The sequence below is a fragment of the Nicotiana attenuata genome, chromosome 5 (genome assembly GCF_001879085.1).
Source record: "Nicotiana attenuata strain UT chromosome 5, NIATTr2, whole genome shotgun sequence".
NCBI classification, from domain to species: domain Eukaryota; kingdom Viridiplantae; phylum Streptophyta; class Magnoliopsida; order Solanales; family Solanaceae; genus Nicotiana; species Nicotiana attenuata.
The window spans coordinates 16,447,369-16,472,420 of NC_031993.1; the positions used below are offsets into that span (position 1 = coordinate 16,447,369).

General features: G+C 40.4%; 1 protein-coding gene across 2 annotated transcripts; it reads right to left on the bottom strand.

The window, feature by feature from the left end:
• On the bottom strand, positions 1,113 to 3,551 carry LOC109225404 (histidine-containing phosphotransfer protein 1-like). Of its 2 annotated transcripts, none has more exons than XM_019390052.1 (7): positions 3,441 to 3,551; positions 3,109 to 3,204; positions 2,610 to 2,740; positions 2,312 to 2,380; positions 2,116 to 2,187; positions 1,589 to 1,661; positions 1,113 to 1,466 (listed from the first exon to the last, which is right to left on the bottom strand). In XM_019390052.1, exons 2-7 carry the CDS (start codon positions 3,166 to 3,168, stop codon positions 1,416 to 1,418), a joined length of 456 nt encoding a protein of 151 aa, XP_019245597.1. In that variant the 5' UTR covers positions 3,169 to 3,204; positions 3,441 to 3,551; the 3' UTR covers positions 1,113 to 1,415. The 2 variants fall into 2 exon arrangements, with proteins under 2 accessions (XP_019245597.1, XP_019245599.1); XM_019390054.1 differs by having other exon boundaries at positions 3,338 to 3,544.

Consider the following 25,052-nt stretch of genomic DNA (forward strand, 5'->3'; position numbering starts at 1 on the left):
TATATATATATATTAACAGAAAATGATGAGCTGGTTATGGATATGCACTTATGAAGAGGCAAGTCTCTTTGACTTGGTTAAAATCGTATCTGTAAACAGATCCATATTGCTGTAATATGATCGTATATTATATTTTAAAAAATCTTTTATTGAAATGTCATCATTGTGCAGTCCATGTTCATCCAAGGAAATTGTCAAAATCCGTTTGGACAGCATTTGTTTGTTTTAAAAGCAAGCTTGTCTTGTTGTGACAAAATTGATTTTATATATGTGAATCTTATATATTTTTTCTCTCAACATAGCATTTGTTTGTTTCAAAAGCAAACATGTCTTGTAGTGAAAAATTAATGTTATATTTGTGAATCGTTTTTTTTAATATGAACATATAGGTAGAAGATGAAGGGCACAAAACAACTTTGTCTCTCTTCTGTTATCACCAATTGGCAAGTTCTACCTTTAATGCTACCTTGATCAATCAGAGTTCAGTGGCAAGCCAAAATTTTCACCAAGGAGATCTAAAGCAAAAATTAATTAGATTGAGTAGACATAAAAACCAATTTTGACCTTATAAATACAGTGTAGTTTTTTGGTAAAGGAGATTCTCAATCCTATATTTTCATTAGCAAAAATCATAAGCACCTAATGTTCTAAAACTGCCATGCACATATCAGGGTAAATACCAGAATTACACATATCTAATGACTACTGAACCAGATCTTATTTCGTTTTTATGCGATAATCACAACTGCTAGTCATTCGTCCTTCATTGACGTAGACACCCTTGTAGACAGGGGCGGAGCCAGTCTTATAGCTACGGGTCCAGCAGAACCCAAATAGTTTTGGCTCAAACACTATATCTATCTTTGTTACAAAATCCATTGAATATGTATAAATAATCTATTTAGAACCCAATAAACAAAAAGGATTATAGTTCAGAACCCATAAACTGAAAATCCTAACTCCGCCTCTGCTTGTAAATAAGGCTTTAGCAGTAGAAAATGCCACTGAATTCATCATAATCCTCAAGCTATTGCCAACTCATAGCAATGGGGGATTTGCAAATGCAGCTTTTCTTGTTCGAAAACCAGAAAAAGAATTGAGTCGTCAACATGTATGCTCTAAACAAAATTCCATCATATGATGAATGCTAAAGAAACAAAAATATCGAACTCTGGTCATAGAGTAGGATAGCAAGTTTTGCCATTTAAGAAAAACAGCGATAAGTAGCAGTGGATAAAAAGAGGCACATCTTGACACTGTTTATCGATAATTTACAGGAAGCATAGACCACTTAAGAGAACCTGATAAAGTTGATAGTGTGATCCACAAGGAAATCACCAAAAGAAAACTCTTCTCCACAAACGGAATTCAGTAAGTTTAATCCTGCACTACGGGCTAATCCCATAACCACTGGATTATTGCATCATGGGAATCGCTCCTCCAGCTGCTACAATCTGTTGCTCCAACTGTTGCCAAAGAAGAAGGCAAGTTACAGAGGTATCTATGAAATTTAGAAGATTAAATTTAAAATTTCCACATCGCAATCAAGAAGAGAGCTTTCTATTTCCTAATGGAAAGAGCTCCTTACCTCAAATAAAGTTTGAAGCTTATTCTTCACAAGCAAGTACTCCTGTTTTATTTGTTGCAAGCATCTCAAGCACCTAAAATATCCCATCAACCAGAAGATAATAAGCAAATAATGTAAATAACTTGCATCCAAACAACACAAGATTCATGATTTCAGGCACACTACGAACCGATGTTACATTAACTCAAAGAGGGGGGTGAGTATCACTTAACAGTTATTACCCAACACATGTATACTCAATTTCTAGTGCATAAACGATTGACACTCCGAGGTTCACAAGACAAAGAAAGAGTCTTTGTAACTAGTAGCTTAGTCAAAATTAATCAGTAAAATACCATTTTAAGAAAAAAACAAATCAATAACATTAAGATTATCTAAGCCCCTAAAAAGTTTCAACATTACTCTAAACAAGATATAACCAACCAGTTAACCAGCTATGCTACATGATCTTAAACTTTCAACTTCTCAAAAATGTTTGACGTTTGTAAGCTGTACATCTGGAAAGAACCAGAAAGCAACGAATTTACCCTTCAGTGTTCTGTTCTTCGCAGACGTTACGGAAAGGGACGCAGCAATTCTTCACTCTCTGAGCACCAACACTATTCACTCGGTCATAAACACAAAAATTTTCTCATCAGAAGAGTAAATATCTAAATGACTCTGTCAGCAGAATCAACCTTTTCTCATGAAAATTTACAAAAATTGAAGATAGGTTTAATGTACCTGGAGCTGCTACCTTTGAGCTGATGAACATGAGCATCAACCTGCTTAAAGTCCACATTGGGCTGATCTCTGGGAAAATATACAACAAATTCATATTAAAGAAAATGACAACAACAACAACAACCCAGTAAAATCCCACTAGTGGGGTCTAGGAGGGTAAAGTGTAGGCAGACCTTACCCCTACCCCGAAGGAGTAGAGAGGCTGTTTGCGAAAGACCCTCGGCTAAAGAAAACGAAAAGAGAGAATATGTTTTCATTAGATGATCGATAAGGCAAAAAGGAAAGGGTCAGTACTCACAAAGCCATAGTGAGATCATTGAGAAGTCTTTCAGAATCTTCAAAGAAAAGAGACACAACTTCAACTACAAAATCAGGGTTACTTTCATCTTGCAATTGCTGAAGCTGACTAAATTGAGCATCCAAGAATCCCTTTTGAACCAAAACAACATTCCAAACCAAAAAAAAAAAAAAAATCAGCAAAAATCAACTCAAAAGCAGAAGGTCAAGAATAACAAGAAAAAAAAACAAAGCAGAAGCTGACTCCAAGAACCACTTTTTGTATCAAAACAACATAACAATCAAAGAGAAAAAGACCAAAAACTTTCAGCAAAATTCAACAACTCAAAAAACTTAAGGTAAAGAATAATAAGAAAAACAAAACAAGAAGCTGACTCCAACAATAACAACATTTCAATCAAAGATGAAAAAACACCCAAAAAGCAGAAGGTTATGAATAACAAGAAAACAAGACCAAAGGTGCAAAATCGACATAAAGATGTCTCCTTTTTTTTGTTTACCTCATTAAACAAAGAAGATATGTATTCAATAAAGCTCCTCTGCAATTGACCAACTTCCATTTCTTTGATTCTTGATTATATCCTCAACTCCTTAAACTGCAACACAAATGACAATTTTGCTATAGTTTGGAGTTACAAGTATGCAGATCTTGTTGAATAAATAGCAAATCTGAAGCATAAAAATGCAGCAACAATAGGAATTTCTGAAATTAAAGATCTAAAGAATAACCTGTTTTGAGAGAGGGGGTGTGGGGTAGAATAGCAGTCAAAGGTATAGTACATAAACACAAGACAAATGGATGTTAGTACTGTGATAAATTTGTACAGTGTACCTTTTTAGCTAGCTTTGGTTTTCCTAATTCCTGCTATGGATGATTTTTGTGATTATTCTTGTCGTACAATTGCATTCCCTACCATTTAATTTTGTTTGTCCCCACTATCACTATGGTTTTATTCATGTCTCCACCAATTATTACTCTTCCCCCCTTTTATTTTTTATTTTTATTTTTATTTTTATTTTATATTATTACTCTTCCCCTTTGCACGCCTTAAGAGTCATTTTTACTATTTTAGGCACTTTTGCAACTAATGTTTGAAGGGTGACATTGGGATTTCATTTTGGGGTGCTTAAAACCAATCAAGTAATTATTAAAGTTGTATGAGTAACACTATTAGGGGTCGTTTTGATTAGGAAACAAATTATCTCATAATTAATTTAGTTATTTAGGTATTAGTTATCCCACCCTCTCATATACTACAATCCCGGGATAACTAATTTCGGGATTAGTTATACCACGATTTTATCCCAACCAAATATGGGATAAACTAATCTCAAATTTAATTCCGAGATTAACTATCCCTTATCTCTCATACCAAACGAGATCGTTTGGTTTAAACACAAGTTATGCCGGGATTAGTTATGATGTGATTAGTTATTCTGATATTATCTTTTATTGATTGTTTGGTATATTGTGTTAATCCTGGGATTGTCAACTTTGCGACTTTATTCTGGGATTATTATTCCACTATTTGCCATTTATAAGTTATCCTGGTACTATTTTTACTCCTCGAATAATTTATCCCATGATTAGTAACTAAACAAAGAATAATGCGATACTAAATTTTATTCCCACAATTATATTTACTTTCCACCATACCAAACGACCCCTTAATATCATGGATGGTGTCAAACCTACTGCAACAAGGCCATTTTACTTTGTAACCCAAAATTTAAAAAAATCACTATTCACATATGATATATATTAAAAATGTCACGACCCAAACTCATTATAAGTCGTGATGGCGCCCAACGATGCCGTTAGGCAAGCCAATGGTGAACCATCTAAGTAACTATTTATTTTATTACTTTCGAAATCATAAGTTCTATTAAATAAAGAATCTAATGCATTTAAAATTACGCATACATGCAATTTTAGTAATATATAAAATAAAAGAGTGACAATATTAATGCAAAACCATTAACATCTACTAGGATATCACAAAACTCGGTGTTACAAGTACATGAGCATCCACTAGGAAGTACAATAATAATACAACATCTGTCTAGAATATAAAATAGACGGGATAGTATAAATGAACATGATGGAGAGTCCGTGTGCTGCGGATCGTATCATAGGATGCAGCTCACCTTAAGGTCCCCTCAATAGTTGCACCCTTGTGCCCAAATGAACATCAAACATATATCTGCACAATAAGTGCAGAAGTGTAGCATGAGTACGTAAATCAACGCGTACCCAGTAAGTATCTAGCCTAAACCCGAAGTAGTAGTAACGAGGGGTCGACATTGACACTTACTAGTGGTTCAATAAATCTGTCACGACCCGGATTTCCCACCGTCGGAATCGTGATGACGCCTAACTTCTCGGAATGCTAGGCAAGCCAACAGATAAAGATTTAATACACTAACCACTAATCAATTTAGTAAATAATAACAATTTAAGACAAGCAGAGTAAAAAAGTGCGGAATTTATAATAACTCAAGTACTAGTACACGACAACCCAAAATCTGTCACAATCCACGAACTTCTAAGAGTCACTACAAATATTGGCTGAAAAAAATACAACTATTCTCGAATTAAAAGAAAACAGGAAAACTAGGATAACTGGAAGGGGACTCCAAGGTCTGCGAACGCCGGCAGATCTACCTTGGGTTTCCTGTTGGACTGAAGGCAGCAGCTCACTCAGGTCAGCACGGTCTGGTACCAAAATTTGCACAGAATGGGCAGTATCAGTACAACCGACCCCATGTACTGGTAAGTGCCGAGCCTAACCTCGGCGAAGTAGTGACAAGGCTAGGACAAGACACATATATAAACCTGTGCAGTTAAGAAATATACGGGCATAATAACAGATAATAGAAATTAAACACATAATAACGGGAGGGAAAAAATGCTGACGGGAGTAAGAGATCAAGAGAATAGAACATTAAAGAAACACAGCAAAAATAAGTGCACGGCATCACCCTTCGTGCTTTTACTCTCGGCCTCACCATAACAAAGGAACAATGATAATGAATATAAAATGGCATGGCATCACCCTTCGTGCTTTACACTCTTCCTCACATGAAAGTAAATATGCAATGGCACGACATTACCCTTCGTGCTTTACACTCTTCCTCACCCAAACAACAAAACAATAGCAACCGGGCAATAGAATTATTAATAACAAGCCCCATTTCAATATTTATTTCCACAACGTCAAATCTCAACTTTGAGTCAATACTCAACCAATATCCAATTCCATGAAAACATAATAAGAATTTCTCAACATGAAGAATAACCGGTTTAAGCATGAATAAACGATTAAAGCATACAACAATCACAAGAATAAGACTCACTCGCATGCTATGACCCGACATCAACGTATAGGTACTCGTCACCTCACCTATACGTTCTACTCAACAAACAAACACATAGCAAATAGACAACAATACCTAATCCCTCAAGCTAAGGTTAGCCATAACACTTACCTCGCTACTACGGCCAAACTCAAAGCTCAATCACCGCATTTCCTCTAGATTCCACCTCCAATCCACTCGTATTTAGTCATAATTAACTTAATAACATCAATTATCGCTAAAGAAATCAATTCCAATGCATAATTATAAGTTTTCCAATATTTTCCCCAAAAAGTCAAAAAGCGACCCCGGGCCCGCTTGGTCAAAAGTTCGGACCAAAATCCTTTCATCCATTCACCCCCGAGCCCAAATATGTAATTAGTTTCGGAATTCGACCCCAAATCGATGTCTAAATTCCAATTATACAAAAATTCGTAATTCTACCCAAACCCCCAATTTCCACCATGAAAACCCTAGATTTTAGGTTAAAAATTGATGAAATGTAATGGGTAATTGGAAGAAAGTAGTTTGGAATCATTTACCAACACTTTGGGGAAGAAATTGTCTCTTGAAAATCGCCTCTAAATCTTCTAGTTTTTGAAAAAATGGAAGAATTGCCTAATCCCGTTTTTTATTCTGTTTTTAAAACACTGGACAGGTCTTAATCGCGTTCGCGAGAGACCTGTCGCGTTCGCGATGCACTACGGCCAGAATGGCCTTCGCGTTTGCGAAAAGCTGTTCGCATTCGCAATGGTCTGTCCCCCCTGACCATCGCATTCGCGGGCCTAGGACCGCATTCGCGAAGAACAACTCATGACATTCCCCTCCCTCCTCCAATACATTACGCGTTCGCATAAGGCCGGTCGCGTTCGCAAAGAGCTAACCCCCCAGTGCTTCGCGTTCGTGTAGAAGAAATCCTTCCCCAGCCAGCTTGCACTTTGCGTTCGCGAGAGTTGCTTCGCGAACGCGAAGCACAAAATATCAGCATACCAGAAGAAGCAAACACATCAGATTTTCTAACTGCAAATCATCCCGTAGCTTATCTGAAACTCACCCGAGCCCTCGGAGCTCCAAACTAAACATGCACACAAGTCTTAAAACAACATACGAACTTGCTCACGCGGTCAAATCGCCAAAATAGCACCTAGAACTACAAATTTAGTACCAAATCGGATGAAATTTTCAAGAAAGTTCAAAAGTTCTATTTTCTCAACCAAAGGTCCGAGTCATGTCAAATAAGTCCCGTTTCTCACCAAATTTTACAGATAAGGTATAAATATCATAAGGGACCTATATCGGACTCCGGAACCACAATACGGGCCCGGTATCAACAAGATCAATTATTAACCAAATTCTTAAAACCTTTATAATTCCAATTTAACAATTTTCATCAAAATTTATTTCTCGGGCTAGGGACCTCGGAATTTGATTCCAGGCATATGTCCAGATCCCATATTTTACTATGACCCACCGGGACCGTTAGAACACGGGTCCGGATCCGGGTCCGTTTACCCAAAACGTTGATTGAAGTCAACAAAAATCAACTTTTTAGGCCAAAAAATATTATTTCCTCAGTTTTTCACACAAAAGCTTTCCGGATATACATCGGACTGTGCACGTAAATCGAGGAGGAATGAAATGAGGTCTTAAAGGCCCCCAAACCCCGAATTGGGTTCTAGAATACGAGATGACTTTCGGGTGATCACAAAATCCTAGTAAAGTAGACAAGTATGAAACATGGTAAGTAAATATTGAGAACAGATATAGGAAAATAATACGGTCTACAACTGAACAGTGAACACAAAATCCTCAAATACCGGATACTTCCTCAAATGGAATACCTTATAGTCACCACCAAATCAACGGTCATGTTTCAAGTCAGGTAAACTCATGAGTACGCGGACTCCTTATCAAGTATTTCGCAAGATTTTGCCGAGACGCGGCCCGATCCCATAAGAGTAAAGGCACGAATTCCTACCGTGGCGTACGGCCTGATCCCATAATAGTATCGTTGAGGCGTTCAGCCTGATCCCATAATCGTGTATATTGTCGAGATGCATATCATAATACTGTTGAGGCAAACAGCCCGATCCCATAATGATACTGCTGAGGCGATCAACCCGATACCATAAGAATAGTGAAGACTTGATGAGTCACTGGCCCCACTTACGAATATACGTGTGAGTTGTGAAATTCAGAAAAACCTCCGGACAAATACATACAACACGGGAGAAATCTGTTATAGGAAGTGAAATCTCTACTACTAATCAATTAGCTTTCCATACATCACGAATCGTAAGTCTGATACTTTAAGCAAGTCTAGTCTCAAGCAAAATGTATATTAAATAATTAAATAGGCAATAATAACTCAAATATTATAAGTAAAGCATGGCGTGAGTCTAAGCCTATCCGAACCTAATCATAAATTCTAGCGTACACACGGACACTCGTTACATCATACGTGTGTAGCCCCTACAACATGTATCACATAGCAAACCTACGGGGTAAATTCCCCCTCACAAGGTTAGACAGGAGACTTACCTTGCTCCGAAGTCCCATAACCGACTCCAACGCCTCTCTAACACCTGAAGCCAATGCCAATCGATCCAAAACTAGTCAAACAATGTGCAAACCAATAAAAATATACTCCAATACTCATAATTAATCAATTTATAATAATTCTCAACTCCACTCGAAAAGTTAACAAAGTCAACCCGAGCCCACGTGCCCGGATTTCGAAATTTTTTGAAGATAAATATTACCCATAGCACCACGAACTCAAATATATAATTTATTCTTAATTCCATGTCCAATTTCGTGGTCAAAATCTAAAAATACCATTTCTAGATTTTCTTCCAAAAATTCAACAATTTCTATCAAATTCCATGCTAAAATCTATATATAATCCATGTTTTTAACTCAAAAAAAGTAGGAATAACTTTTCTTATGATATATGGCAAAGATGGTCTTCAAGAATCACCCCAAATCGTCCCACATGTGCTCCAAGAACTTAAAAGTGAAGAAATGAGCTCAAAATCCCGAAAATAGATGTTAAATACACGTATCAGGCCTCCTTCTTCGCGATCGTAGTCATTAGTTATGCGATCACGATCAACAAATGTTCCAGCATCGTTTTCTTCATCGCGATCACGGCTAAAATCCCGCGATCACGATGTACAATTTGTGTGTTTTCTTCTTCCAAATTGTAAACGGTTTAATTTTCTAAAAACTAGATTCAAAGGCCTACAACAAAATATAAGCTCCCGAAGTCAGACCACTGACAGTAGAAATTCCTTCTACGCGATCTCAACCTTCCTTCCGCAATTGCGATTCACAAGGCCTGGAATGCAATTCGCTCTTTGCGATCGCGATTCACACCCATGGTATCAAATATCAACAGTTCAATCATTCCAACAAGTTTATATACCCTATGTATACTTGTTCAAAGGCTCGGAACACGAATTACAACATCAAAATCAAGAATTAAAGACCAAACTCAATTTCTTAAACTCTATTAACTTTTATGCGTTCATGCTTCGCCGAACGCGTTCGAACCCCACTTAGACATTCCGGAATGACGCCAAATTTTCGTACAAGTCACAAATCACAATACAAACCTATTCCAAGGTTCGGAATCCCAAACGGACATCGATAACACCAAAGCCCACTTCCAATCAAACTTAGGAAATTCTAAAACCTTCAAAATACCAATTTTCCACATTAGGCGCTGAAACGCTCTCGGACCATCTGATATTCAATCCAAACATACGCCCAAATCCAAAATCATCATACGAACCTATTGGAACCTTCGAATCCCGATTCCGAGGTCATTTACTCAAATGTCAAATCTTGGTCAACTCTTCCAACTTAAAGCTTCCGAATTGAGAATTATCCTTCCAAATCAACTCTTAACTTCCCAAAAATCGAAACCGACCACACGTATAAATTATACTACATATAGTGACGCTACTCAAGGCCTCAAACCACCGAACAACACGCTAGAGCTCAAAACGTTCGGTCGGATCGTTACAGAAAATAAACAAAGATGGCTTGAAATTGAACTACTTGACGTTGGAATAAACAACTGGAGTAAAATTGTTCCGTAAGATAAAATTAGAAATACACATTGTCACGTTATCGACACATCAAACGCATACTCCTATGGTAGAATACATGTCGGCATTTTTTCCTTTGAGAATTTTATCTAGTTATACTAGAAACCTATTTACTTATTCTTTATGGTTTATAGTTTTTAATGGGCAGGGCCGGCTGGAGGGTCAAGCCACTAAAGCTTTTGCTTTAGGTCCCCCAGCTTTTGAGGCCCCATTTTTTATTAATAGTGTAGTTTTTATAGTTAATTTTTTTAACAAATTAGTATTGAAGTATTACGTATGTGGTAAAAAAAATACAGCATAAGATTTTTACTGAAAAACAATATAATAAAAGACAACCACTTAGCTATGTGATTTATGGCGACGATTAAAAAATTTCTTTCCTTTTTCATAATAAAACTTTCTCGTACTTTCCTTTTTTCCCCTACTTGTTAAGCTATCTATTCTCTCAAAGGGCTCGGGCATTGGATAAATTCAATTGTACATTCCTTTTCATTTTTTAAAGTTTTCTAGCATTGCAAAATTAGTGAAAATTTATAGTGATATCATGTTATCAACTTCTAGAATCAGGTTATATTATTCTAATTTTCTCCTATCATATAATTAAATTTTAGCACAGGAAGATTTAACATATAAGTGTATATTGCTTTTTATTGAATATCGGAATGCAAATGTGTCAACTAAACAATATAAATTAGATTACTCAAATAACACAAAAAGAAAAAAACGGGGGAGAAGAAATGTACTTCAATACAATCTCAAAAAATGAGCTATTTAAACAATGTCTTAAGAAAAATAAATTGGATAAATTGTCTACTGAAAAAGAAATACAAAGAAAATTTGATTATAGTAATAACTTATTAACTACGTTGCATCTTAAAAAAACTAGAAATTTACTTTAAACAAAAGTATATAAATAAATTTTATTTTATTTTATTTTTTGCGGAAAAGGCTTAAGTCCTCTTTACAAGTTTTGGTTGAGGCCACCAATTTGGTTGAGCCGCCTATGAATAATGGAGGTGGGTGTCATGTAACTAATAGGTTGAATTTAAGGGATCTTGAATTGTCTTATTTTTTATGGTTTTGTATATAACTTATAAATATAGATATACAAGTAATTAATAAGGAACCTAAATAAAGGTAATAAATAGATTTCTATTATTGTATAACAATTTAAATTTCCCTTTTCGTTTCTCCTATTTTTCTCTACCATTTAGCCCATAATTTTCCCTATTTCTTACCTAGACTGAAAGTTGTCAGCACATGTATGAGATATAGAAATTGGATTGGAGCATTGTAACTTTTGAGGCCGATTTGCTAAAATTATGGTGATTTTTTTTTTATGCCAAATATAAAGATAGTCAACATTATTTTTTGTTTTGGTTATAAAATGTAGTTATATGACTTTTTTGCACTAGACCTTTAGTTTGATCACCATCCATAAAATTACTTTCTATTTTTGCCTTTAGCAGTAATATTATACATAACTAACGTCATTTGTATATAAGTTTTTCAGAAAAAATTTGACCAAACTTGAATAAATAAGAAGGGTTACTAGATTGCCGGTTATCATAGAAATAATGTAATTATGATTAATATTTTGAACATCAAAGAACCTGAATGTTATGAATGAATACAGAGAACTTATACAACCAACTTTAATTAATTTGAAATTGAGCCGCATTTTGCTTAGATTAAATTATAAATATTAAAAGTGAACCGAATAACACGAAACACTTTTTTTATTTTTATAAATGAGACACGTTTGATACTTTCTAGTAATAAATAGCCCATAAATATAAACAAGAACACCTCACTATATCTTCTTTTCTACCTATTTTCATTATAAAAATGAAATGCAATGAATCAGCACATAACTTTTCCAATCATCAACAACATATTCAGCCTTTTTCTTTTTTTGGTAAAATTCACATAATATTTCTGACTATCTCTAAGAAAACACAGAAATTAAGTATCCGTTTGTTTATTGGATCTTCTATCGTGGGTGAAGAAGCCAATTCAACGAATCTTATCAAAATGGAATATTTTGTCATGAAGGAATAATCCATCTTCTTTTTGTACGACTCTTGTCTCCTTGCTACTTAGAGCTATAGAAATATTTTTTAGAAAAAGAAAGCCAAAGGAATTATAAGAATAAGAAATTACAAAAACAATAAGAAATTATACGAAAACATGGACTTATACGAAAACGAAAACAATAAGAATCCTGATGATGTGCAGGATTGAACTTATTTGCGATCTTCTTTACCTCCTTTCTCATGGACAAAGACAGATTCAGAATTTAAACATTATGAATCAAATTGAAAATTTTATTGCACCGTGTATAATATACTAGGTCTGAAATCTATCATTTGTATTATTTTTAATAAATTTATTATTATATATACAGGGCCTAAGGCAAAAAAAAAAAAAGGAAAGTTTTTGAAAAGTAATGTATATGAGTAGCTCTATTTGGTTAGCTTTTCCTTTGCAAAAAAGACAGATTCAGAATTTAAACATTATGAATCAAATTGAAAATTTTATTGCACCGTGTATAATATACTAGGTCTGAAATCTATTATTTATATTAATTTTAATAAATTTATTATTATATATACAGGGCCTAAGTAAAAAAAAAAAAAGGAAAGCTTTTGAAAAGTAATGTATATGCCTAGCTCTATTTGGTTAGCTTTTCCTTTGCAAAATAGTCTCTACCTGTCTTTGAAAAGAATTACAACTTCCCTTTCTTGCTTCTTTTTCACCCTTTTGCAATACCAAACAAAGTAAGAAAATGCAACTAGTACCCATTCAGTTTCGTTACTATTTTTTCTTTCCCTTCTCTCCTTTCCAAATAGATTCTTTCCTAAAAGGAGAAATCCGATTCTCATGAATAAAGTTGGAAATCACCAAAAGTTCATAAAATTAAAAAGAGTGTATAACTGAGGTTTTTTTTGTTTTTTTTTTTTTGTAACGAGGGAGAAATATTAAGGAGCAAATCTTGGTCAAGTGGATGGAATACGAGATTGCATAAGAAAAAAAATGATAAAATTAAAAAGAACAGGATGTGAATTTGCTGTAGGAATAATGCCATGTGACTATCATGTTTTGCCTTGAACCCCTTTTTTACTTGCTAATTTTGCTTTTAATTTTGATTTGATCCAAAAATGATAAAGAGATAGATTAAAAATGAGATTTAGCAATTGAAATTGAAAAAGATGACAAGCCTGGCTCCGAGCACAATGCCTCCGAGGATAAAAGTGAAAGCAATGATAAAGAGCAAGTAAAGTTATTTAATTGAGAGCAAAAGAAAAATATAGCATATGTTTGCAAAAAATTTCCTCCCCTTACAATGGCTGCTGATCCTGCTATTTATAACTTTACTCATCCTTGGGAAACAAGATTCTATGATCGAACTCCTCTTAAATGATATTAAAAGAGTCATTGATGAATATGTAACTAGGGGTGTCAATGGTTCAGTTCGGCCGGTTATTTTATAAAAGTTTTACCATACCAATTTTTCGGTTATTCTATTATATATAACCAAAATTAAAATTTTTGAAATCGTCCCAATTATATCGGTTTCTCTTCGATATCGGTAAGGTTCAGTTAATTTTTGATATTTTTTTAAATGTCATGTAAAAGTCATTAGTAAAAGTAAAATACAATAACATACACACTTTTATTGGACCTAGCAAAATTCCCTAGACAGTTTTACTGTTTAAATGGTGATGGATTAAGAAAACATAAAAGATGACCATAGAATAGATCCATCAACTATTCTACAACAGCGCAAAAGAAACTAAGCAAAGACAAACAAAAAAGAAATTACACGTAACCAAGTTGGGACTCAAGAATAAAGTCTATAGGAGATTGAATATTCAAAAAGATAAATCTAAATCATACGAAAGGAAACATATTCAATACATTGTAGTTTGCTACTCACGGGGAGAAACTTCTCCAGGAACAACTCTGAAAACTGACCCCAAGTCAAAGGCGGCGACCCTGCTGGTCTGGCTAAATAGTAATCCCTCCACCAAGTCTTGGCGGATCCGGATAGACGAAAAGCCGCAAAATCAACTCCATTGGACTCCACAATGCCCATGTTTCGAAGAACCTTGTGGCAGCTGTATAAGAAATCCTGGGGGTCCTCAGAAGAAGCTCCGCTGAATGTAGCAGTGAAAAGCTTGGTGAACCTGTCCAGCCTCCACAAAGCATCAGCGGACATAGCCGCTCCATCACCGGCCTGTGCATCTACCCCCGGCTGAACTGCCACAGCTGGCTGGCCCAGTGGGATCTGAGTCTGGGGAGCTACCTGCTCCGGAGTACGTGCAGCAGGAGTCTGGGCTCCTCCTCCAGCCTGGGAAGCGGATGGTGCTGTAGGAAGCAATCCTGCTCTGGTGACACTCTCCATGAGACCAACCAACCGGACCAAGGCATCCTGAAGAACTGGGGTAGCAATAAACCCCTCTGGGACCTGAGCTGGCCCACCGGGACTGTCTGAGCTGGGGCCGGAACCTCCTCGTCAAGGCCAACCTGAGGGTCCGCCACTGGTGTTACTGCTGGTGGCTGGGCCCTGCCCCTACCTCGGCCCCCAGCGCGGCCACGTCCTCTGCCCCTAGCGGGAGCTGCCTGGGGCTCGGACTGCTGATCGGTGGATGAGGAAGCGCGTGTTCTCGCCATCTGCGAAAGAACAGAGTGGAAATTCAATCAGCATTTAAGAAACCAAATCGTACGACAAGAAAGAACAGATGAGAGATTTTTCCTAACTCAATAGACTCTGGGGAACAAGTACAGACTTCTCCGTACCTACCCCTCAGACTCTACTAAGTTTGTTCGTGAGTTGTGAGACCTATGTAACCTAGTGCTCTAATACCAACTTGTCACGACCCGGATTTCCCACCATCAGAGTCGTGATGGCGCCTACTTGTGGTAGCTAGGCAAGCCAACTTAATTACCTTTCCATCACTAGCAATTATCTTTAACAGTTTATAACATCAATATAGAACATAAGTCTAATAAGAACAATAGCGGAAGTCTGTCTTAAAAATGGTGAATTTAAAATGCGGAATAGTCAAAAACAACCTCTACCCAAGATTTGGTGTCACATTACTCACGAACCACTAAGAATAAACTAAATACAAAGGTCTGAAAGAAATATAACAGCTGTCTGTCTCGAAACAAGGAGGCAACAGTCTAAAAGGAAAACATGAGAAGAGACGCCGGGCCTGCGGACGCCTGCAAGGCTACCTCAGTCTCGTGAATATGAATCGCCTGCTTCCGTACTACTGCTGCTGCTGCTCCTCAAAACCTGGACCTGTGCAAAAATGCACAGAAGTGTAGCATCAGCACAACCGATCCCATGTGCTGGTAAGTGTCTAGCCTAACCCCGGCGAAGTAGTGACGAGGCTAGACTGGACACCACATAAACCTGTGCAGTTATAGGTATACAGCGGAAATCGAATGCAAAGCAATTACCAACATGGGAGGGGAAACATGCTATGGGGAGTTACAATAATAACAATAATCCAGAGTAACAACTAAAGCAACTTAGGTTCACAGTGAACAAGGAATCAATACTCAAATGTAAACACATAGCCTCAATAATTGTTGCGGCGTGCAACCCGCTCCATAATTACCATTGTTGCGGCGTGCAACCCGCTCCACAATATCATTGTTGCGGCGTGCAACCCGACCCATATCATTTATCATGTACCATTGTTGCGGCGCGCAACCCGATCCTCACATTTTATTATTGCGGCGTGCAACCCGATCCTCAATATCATTGTTGCGGCGCGCAACCCGATCATCAATATCATTTACAGCCCGACTCCCCAAACAACAGTCACAATAAAGGGGCATAAAAATAAGCAAATACTTGACAAACATCCCGGCAAGGGAAAGATCCAACAAGTTCAATCAAACGTCCCGACAAGGGAATTAATCAACAACCTTTCTCTTTCTTACTTTCCTTATCTTATAATTTACTTTACTATTTTGAGCCAACGCTCCAAAGAATCAAGTCATTTCGTATACTTTCAATATTCGTATCACAATTCGAGCCAATGCTTCCAGGAATCAAATGATCCTATTAGCATTCACATGTTATTCACACATATAGAAATCCTCCAATAAACACGGAGTTTCATAACCAAATCATGATAATCACATTATAAGACTCACGGTCATGCTAGGACACCAACGTATAGATACTCGTCACCATGCCTATACATCGTACTCGATCACATAGCAATTAGCAACAAGACTCAAACTCCTATTCCCTCAAGTTAGGGTTAAACCAAACACTTACCTCAAAGCTTTGAAATCCACTTAATCCTCAACTATCGCTTACCTCGTGATTCCACCTCCAATACAGTGATATCTAGGTATAATTAATTCAACAATATCAATAAAGACTCAATGACAACTTCTCATAGCCTAGAATATGAATTTTCTAGCATTATTCCAAAAATACCAAAATTAGACACGGGCTCACATGGTCCAAACTCTAGGCTCGGACCAAAACCCGATCACCCATAACCCCACGAGTGCAAATATATAATTTGTTTTAAGATTCGACCCAAATTGAGGTTGAATCACCCAAAATTCTTCAAAACCCTAACTCTACCCAAAACCCATAATTTCTACCTTGATTTCATGTTTTTAGGGCTAGGAATTCACTAATTAATGAAGGAAATGAAGGAAACAAGTTGAACAATGCTTACCCAAGAAGTTTTTGATGAAAGGGAGCTTCAATGGACGCCTAAGTGCTTGGAGAAGAAAGGGTTTCGTGTGTTTTTATGAAAAATCCCGTGCTACTGTTCTGTTTTTAACTTAAATTCGCTGGGCAAAATTGCCCTACGCGATCGCGAATAGGATGCGATCGCGAAGGGTACCACTGTCTGGTCATCGCGATCGGCGTGAGGGTTACGCGATCGCGTAGAAGACTACTGGGGTCCAAGGATTTGGCTTACGCGATCGCGTTGGTTCAAGGACGCGATCGCGAAGGAAGACGACTCAGTGCTATGCGATCGCGTGGGAAGAGCGCGATCGCGAAGAAGGAAATCCCTGTGTAAAAATTGTAGAAAATCTGATATCATCCTAAGTCCAAAACCACCCCGAACAACCTCCGAAAACACTCCCGAGCCTCGGGGCTCCTAACCAAATCACACACCCTAACTCAATAACATCTTTTACGAACTTACTCGAGCGATCAAATCGCCAAAATAACCTCAAAATCATTGGATCAAGCCTCAAAATCATCATTTTCCTTTTCAAACTTCATAACTTCAAACTTTAGATATTTAGGTCCGAAACACGTCAAACGACGTTCCGATTTCGACCAAACTTTACAGAAAGCGCTTAACACATATTTAAGACTTGTACGGGCGTCGGAACCAAAATATGAGCCGATACCACAGTCTTTTAATCAATTTTCATTTCCATTTTCCTTAATAATTTCAGAAAAACAATTTCACAGAAAAAATTCATTTCTCGGGCTCTAGACCTCGGAATTCGACTTAGGGCACACGCCCGAGTCCCATATTTTTCTACGAGACCTTCCGGGACAGTCCAATCTCGAGTCCGGGTCCGTTTACCAAAATGTTGACCGAAGTCAACCTTAAACATATTAATATCAAAATTCTTCAAATGTTTCACAGAATTTACTTATTTTCAACATAAAAGCTTTCCGGCTATGCGCCCGGACTGCGCACGTAAATCGAGGCAAGTAAAAATGAGGTTTTCAAGGCCTTGGAAGCACGGAACGGATGAGGAAACAGGTGATGACCCCTTGGTCGTCACATAGCCTCCACCTCTAAAAAAACCGTTCGTCTCGAACGGACAAAAGAAAGAAGTTACCTGAGTCAGGAAATAGATGTGGATAACGGCTCCGCATGTCAGAATCGGACTCCAGGTCGAGGCCTCAGGGGGCTGACCTCTCCACCTGAACACGAACAGAAGGAAAACTCTTCGAACCTTAGCTGTCGAACCTGCCGGCCTAAGAATAGCTACCGGCTCCTCTTCATATGACAGATCCTTGTCCAACTGGACCGTGCTGAAGTCTAATACATGGGTAGGATCGTCGTGATACCTCCGAAGCATAGACACATGAAAAACTGGATGCACGGCTGATAAGCTAGGTGCAATGCAAGCCTATAAAGCCACCTCTCCTACTCGATCAAGAATCTCAAACGGACCAATGTACCTAGGGCTAAGCTTGCCCTTCTTTCCGAATCTTCATCACGCCCTTCATAGGCGACACCCGGAGCAATACTCGCTCTCCGATCATGAAAGCTACATCTCGGACTTTACGGTCTGCATAAGTCTTCTGCCTAGACTGAGCCTGAACGAAGCCTCTCCTGAATAATCTTGGCCTTAATCTAAGGCCTCCTGAACTAAGTCTGTACCCAATAATCGAGCCTCTCCCGGCTCGAACCATCCGACAGCGAGACCGACATCGCCTACCATACAACGCCTCATATGGAGCCCATCTGAATGCTGACTGGTAGCTGTTGTTGTAGGCAAACTCTGCTAAAGGCAAAAACTGGTCCCACGAGCCTCCAAAATCAAATGACACAGCCCGGAGCATATTCCTCCAAAATCTGAATAGTCCGCTCGGACTGACCGTCCGTTCTGAGGATGGAACGCTGTACTCAACTGAACCTGGGTACCTAACTCTTTGCTGAACCGCTCTCCAGAAGCAGCGAGGTAAACTGCGTACCCCCGATCTCGAAATGAATAGATACTGGCACACCATGAAGGCGACAATCTCCCGGATATAAATCTCAGCTAACCTCTCGGATGAATAGGAGACTGCTACTGGAATGAAATGCGCTGACTTGGTCAGCCTATCAACAATGACCCAAATAGCATCAAACTTCTTCCGAGTCAACGGAAGTCCAGTAATGAAATCCATGGTAATCCTCTCCCACTTCCACTCGGGAAGATCAATCCAATGAGACAAACCACCAAGCCTCTGATGCTCATACTTGATCTGCTGACAATTCAAACACCGAGCCACATACGCAACAATATCCTTCTTCATCCTACGCCACCAATAATGCTGCCGCAAGTCCTGATACATCTTCGCGGCGCCCGGGTGAATAGAATACCGAGAACTGTGGGCCTCCGCTAAGATCAACTCTCGAATCCCATCAACATTAGGCACACAAAGTCAACCCTGCAATCTCAAAACACCATCATCATCTAAAGTCACCTTCGTGGCACCTCCACGCTGCACCGTGTCTCTCAGGACACACAAATGGGGATCATCAAATTGCCGATCACGGATACGCTCCAATAGAGAAGAACGAGCGACCGTGCAAGCCAACACTCTGCTAGGCTCAGAAATATCTAATCTCACCAATCGATTGGCCAACGCCTGAATATCTAAAGCAAGCGGTCTCTGGCTGACCGGGATATAAGCAAGACTACCCATGCTGGCAGACTTCCTACTCAATGCATCGGCCACCACATTAGCCTTACCCGGGTGATATAAGATAGTAACATCATAATCTTTCAACAACTCTAGCCATCTCCTCTGCCTCACATTCAACTCCTTCTGCTTGAACAGATACTGCAGGCTCTTGTGATCCGTGTACACCTCACATGTCACACCATATAGATAATGCCTCCAAATCTTTAAAGCATGAACAACCGCTGCCAACTCCAGATCATGAACCAGATAATTTTTCTCGTGGATCTTCAACTGTCTCGAAGCATAAGCAATAACCTTGCCATCCTGCATCAATACTGCTCCAAACCCAATACGGGAAGCATCACAATAGACTGTGTAAGGCCTTGAACCCGTGGGCAAAACCAACACCGGTGCCGTGGTCAGAGCTGTCTTGAGCTTCTGAAAGCTCGCCTCACACTCATCTAACCACCTGAACTGGGCACCCTTCTGGGTCAGTTTGGTCATCGGGGCTGCAATAGAAGAAAATCCCTCCACGAACCGACGGTAATAACCTGCTAACCCCAAGAAACTCCGAATCTCGGTCGTTGAAGCTGGTCGAGGCCAATTCTTGACTGCCTCAATCTTCTTCGGGTCCACCTGAATACCCTCCGCTTATACAATATGACCCAGAAATGCAACCGAACTCAACCATAACTCGCACTTCGAAAACTTAGCATATAATTGACTATCTTTCAGAGTCTGAAGGACCACTCTAAGGTGCTGCTCGTGCTCTTCTTGGCTGCGAGAGTACACCAAGATGTCATCAATGAAGACTATCACGAATAAGTCTAGATATGGCCTGAACACTCGGTTCATCAACTCCATAAACGCTGCTGGGGCATTGGTCAAACCAAATGACGTGACTAAAAACTCATAGTGCCCATACCGAGTGCGGAACGCCGTCTTAGGGACATCAGACGCCCTAATCTTCAGCTAATGATAGCCAGATCTCAAGTCTATCTTTGAAAACACCTTTGCTCCCTGAAGCTGGTCAAACAAATCATCAATTCTCGGCAATGGATACTTGTTCTTTATCGTCACCTTGTTCAACTGTCGGTAATCAATACACATCCGCATCGAACCATCCTTCTTCTTCATAAATAACACCGGCGCACCCCAAGGAGAAACACTAGGCCTGATAAAACCCTTCTCTAGTAATTCCTGCAACTGGTCCTTTAACTCCTTCAACTCTGGCGGGGCCATGCGATACGGCGAAATAGAAATGGGCTGCGTGCCCGGAGCCAGATCAATACAGAAATCAATATCCCTGTCGGGCGGCATGCCCGGCAGGTCTGAAGGGAAAACCTCAGGGAACTCTCGAACAATAGGAACAAAGTCAATAGAAGGAACTTCTGCGCTGGAGTCGCGAACATACGCCAGTTAAGCTAAACACCCCTTCTCGACCATGCGTCGAGCCTTGACATATGTAATAACACTGCGAGTGGCATGACCTGAAGTCCCTCTCCACTCTAGCCGGGGCAATTCTGGCAAAGCCAAGGTCACGGTCTTGGCGTGACAATCTAAGATGGCATGATACAGGGACAACCAATCCATCCCCAATATAACGTCGAAATCCACCATGTCTAAAAGCAGTAAATCAACACGGGTCTCAAGACCCTCAAACACAACCACACAGGAATGATGCACCCGGTCAACTACTATAGAGTCACCCACCGGTGTAGATACATAAACAGGAATGTCCAAAGCATAACTAGACATAGCCAGGCAGGGTGCAAAATAAGACGACACATATGAATATGTAGACCCAGGGTCAAATAGCACTGACGCATCTCTATCGCAAACCAGAATAGTACTTGTAATAACGGCATCTGACGACTCGGCCTCTGGTCTGGCTGGTAAAGCATAAAACCGGAGATCAGCTCCACCTCCCTGAACCATGTCTCTGGGATGATCGGCTGGCGGCTGACCCCTACCTCTGGCGGTCCGGCCTCCACCTCTAGGGTCTCGACCTCCACCTCTATGATCCCTACCCCTGCCCCTGGCTGGCTGGGCAGGCTGTGGGTCACCTGGTGCCTGAATCATGGGGCGAGGACCTTGCTGCTCTGACTGTGTACCCCTCAATCTCGGGCAAGCTCTCCTGATGTGACCATACTCGCCACACTCATAACATCCCTCTGTACGATGAGACTGGCCCTGACGACCCGAATGACCTCCACGAAAACTCTGAAGAGGCTGTGCACTGATGGGCTGCTGATCAGAATGTTGTCCACGAAAACCACGATCGCCTNATCAACATTGGGCACACAAAGTCGACCCTGTAATCTCAAAACACCATCATCATCTAAGGTCACCTTCGTGGCACCTCCACGCTGCACCGTGTCTCTCAGGACACACAAATAGGGATCATCAAATTGCCGATCACGGATACGCTCCAATAGAGAAGAACAAGCGACCGTGCAAGCTAACACTCTGCTGGGCTCAAAAATATCTAATTTCACCAATCGATTGGCCAACGCCTGAATATCTAAAGCAAGCGGTCTCTGGCAGACCGAAATATACGCAAGACTACCCATGCTGGCAGACTTCCTACTTAATGCATCGGCCACCGCATTGGCCTTACCCGGGTGATATAAGATAGTAACATCATAATCTTTCAACAACTCTAGCCATCTCCTCTGCCTCACATTCAACTCTTTCTGCTTGAACAGATACTGCAGGCTCTTGTGATCCGTGTACACCTCACACGTCACACCATATAGATAATGCCTCCAAATCTTTAAAGCATGAACAACCGCTGCCAACTCCAGATCATGAACCGGATAATTTTTCTCGTGGATCTTCAACTGTCTCGAAGCATAAGCAATAACCTTGCCATCCTGCATCAATACTGCTCCAAGTCCAATACAGGAAGCATCGCAATAGACCGTATAAGGCCCTGAACCCGTGGGCAAAACCAACACCGGTGCCGTGGTCAGAGCTGTCTTGAGCTTCTGGAAGCTCGCCTCACACTCATCTAACCATCTGAACTGGGCACCCTTCTGGGTCAATCTGGTCATCGGGGCTGCAATAGAAGAAAATCCCTCCACGAAATAACCTGCTAACCCCAAGAAACTCCAAATCTCGGTCGCTGAAGCTGGTCGAGGCCAATTCTTGACTGCCTCAATCTTCTTCGGGTCCACCTGAATACCCTCTGCTGATACAATATGACCCAGAAATGCAACCGAACTCAACCAGAACTCGCACTTCGAAAACTTAGCATATAATTGACTATCTTTCAGAGTCTGAAGAACCACTCTGAGGTGCTGCTCGTGCTCTTCTTGGCTGCGAGAGTACACCAAGATGTCATCAATGAAGACTATCACGAATAAGTCTAGATATGGCCTGAACACTCGGTTCATCAACTCCATAAACGCTGCTGGGGCATTGGTCAAACCAAATGACATGACTAAGAACTCATAGTGCCCATACCGAGTGCGTAACGCCTTCTTAGGGACATCAGACGCCCTAATCTTCAGCTGATGATAGCCAGATCTCAAGTCTATCTTTGAAAACACCTTTGCTCCCTGAAGCTGGTCAAACAAATCATCAATTCTCGGCAGTGGATACTTGTTCTTTATCTTCACCTTGTTCAACTGCCGGTAATCAATACACATCCGCATTGAACCATCCTTCTTCTTCACAAATAACACCGGCGCACCCCAAGGAGAAACACTAGGCCTGATAAAACCCTTCTCTAGTAATTCCTGCAACTGGTCCTTTAACTCCTTCAACTCTGGCGGGGCCATGCGATACGGCGGAATAGAAATGGGCTGCATGCCCGGAGCCAGATCAATACAGAAATCAATATCTCTGTCGGGCGGCATGCCCGGCAGGTCTGAAGGGAAAACCTCAGGGAACTCTCGAACAATAGGAACAGAGTCAATAGAAGGAACCTCTGCGCTGGAGTCGCGAACATACGCCAGATAAGCTAAACACCCCTTCTCGACCATGCGTCGAGCCTTGACATATGTAATAACACTGCGAGTGGCATGACCTGAAGTCCCTCTCCACTCTAGTCGGGGCAATTCTGGCAAAGCCAAGGTAACGGTCTTGGCGTGACAATCTAAGATGGCATGATACGGGGACAACCAATCCATCCCCAATATAACGTCGAAATCCACCATGTCTAAAAGCAGTAAATCAACACGGGTCTCAAGACCCTCAAACACAACCACACAGGAACGATGCACCCGGTCAACTACTATAGAGTCACCCACCGGTGTAGATACATAAACAGGAATGTCCAAAGTATAACTAGACATAGCCAGGCAGGGTGCAAAATAAGACGACACATATGAATATGTAGACCCAGGGTCAAATAGCACTGACACATCTCTATCGCAAACCAGAATAGAACCTGTAATAACGGCATCTGACGACTCGGCCTCTGGTCTGGCTGGTAAAGCATAAAATCGGGGATCAGCCCCACCTCCCTGAACCATGTCTCTGGGACGATCGGCTAGCGGCTGACCCCTACCTCTGGTGGTCCGGCCTCCACCTCTACGGTCTCGACCTCCACCTCTATGATCCCTACCCCCGCCCCTAGCTGGCTGGGCAGGCTGGGGGTCACCTGGTGCCTGAATCATGGGGCGAGGACCCTGCTGCTGTGACTGTGTACCCCTCAATCTCGGGCAGGCTCTCCTGATGTAACCATACTCGCCACACTCATAACATCCCTCTGTACGATGAGACTAGCCCTGACGACCCGAGTGACATCCACGAAAACTCTGAAGGGGTTGTGCACTGATGGGCTGCTGATCAGAATACTGCCCACGAGAACCACGATCGCCTGGAGCACCCTGCGAAGCCTGGAGGGCTAACTGAAAGGGCCTAGAAGACTGACCCCTATCATAAGAATCCCTGCCTCCAGGTGAGGCACCACTGAATCGACCTGAGTGACGGGCTCTCTTGTCTGACCTATGACCACCCCATTGTGGCAGAACCATCTCGATCCTCCGGGCCACATTGGCCGCCTCCTGAAACGTAATGTCACTACCCGCCTCTTTGGCCATCTTAAAACGAATGGGCTGGATCACATATTTCAACATAAAAGCTTTCCGGCTATGCGCCCGAACTGCGCACGCAAATCGAGGCAAGTAAAAATGAGGTTCTCAAGGCCTCGGAAGCACAGAACGGATGAGAAAACAGGTGATGACCCCTTTGGGTCGTCACACCTAATTATCGGAACGGTTGTAGATTTATATAAAAACCTACAATTTTATTAAAAGAAATCTAAAAATCGGTTCAGTGCGGTATGGTTCGGTCGGTTTAGTCGGTTTTTAAATATTCATTAATACCCCTGTATGTAACGGCATTCCATGAATGCAATTATTCTCTACAATAGTCGCTTATTTAATGTTAGAGAATATTTCCTCGTTGATTGCTATCCGATGGCAAACCTTTGATCTTCTCACGTTAAATATGCTCCCTTCGGGATTTACTCGATGACGATTACATTCTGTGTCCGGTATTGGTCATTACCTGACTTGCATTTTTCTTACCTTCGGCTCCACGTGCCATG

Excerpts from the sequence above, each read along its gene's own strand:
- LOC109225404 (XM_019390052.1), bottom strand. The coding sequence starts at position 3,168 with ATGGAAGTTGGTCAATTGCAGAGGAGCTTTATTGAATACATATCTTCT. Across the intron at positions 2,741-3,108 it reads TATCTTCTTTGTTTAATGAG|GGATTCTTGGATGCTCAATT; the intron begins GTAAACAAAAAA and ends TTGGTTCAAAAG. Across the intron at positions 2,188-2,311 it reads CTCAAAGGTAGCAGCTCCAG|TGTTGGTGCTCAGAGAGTGA; the intron begins GTACATTAAACC and ends CCGAGTGAATAG.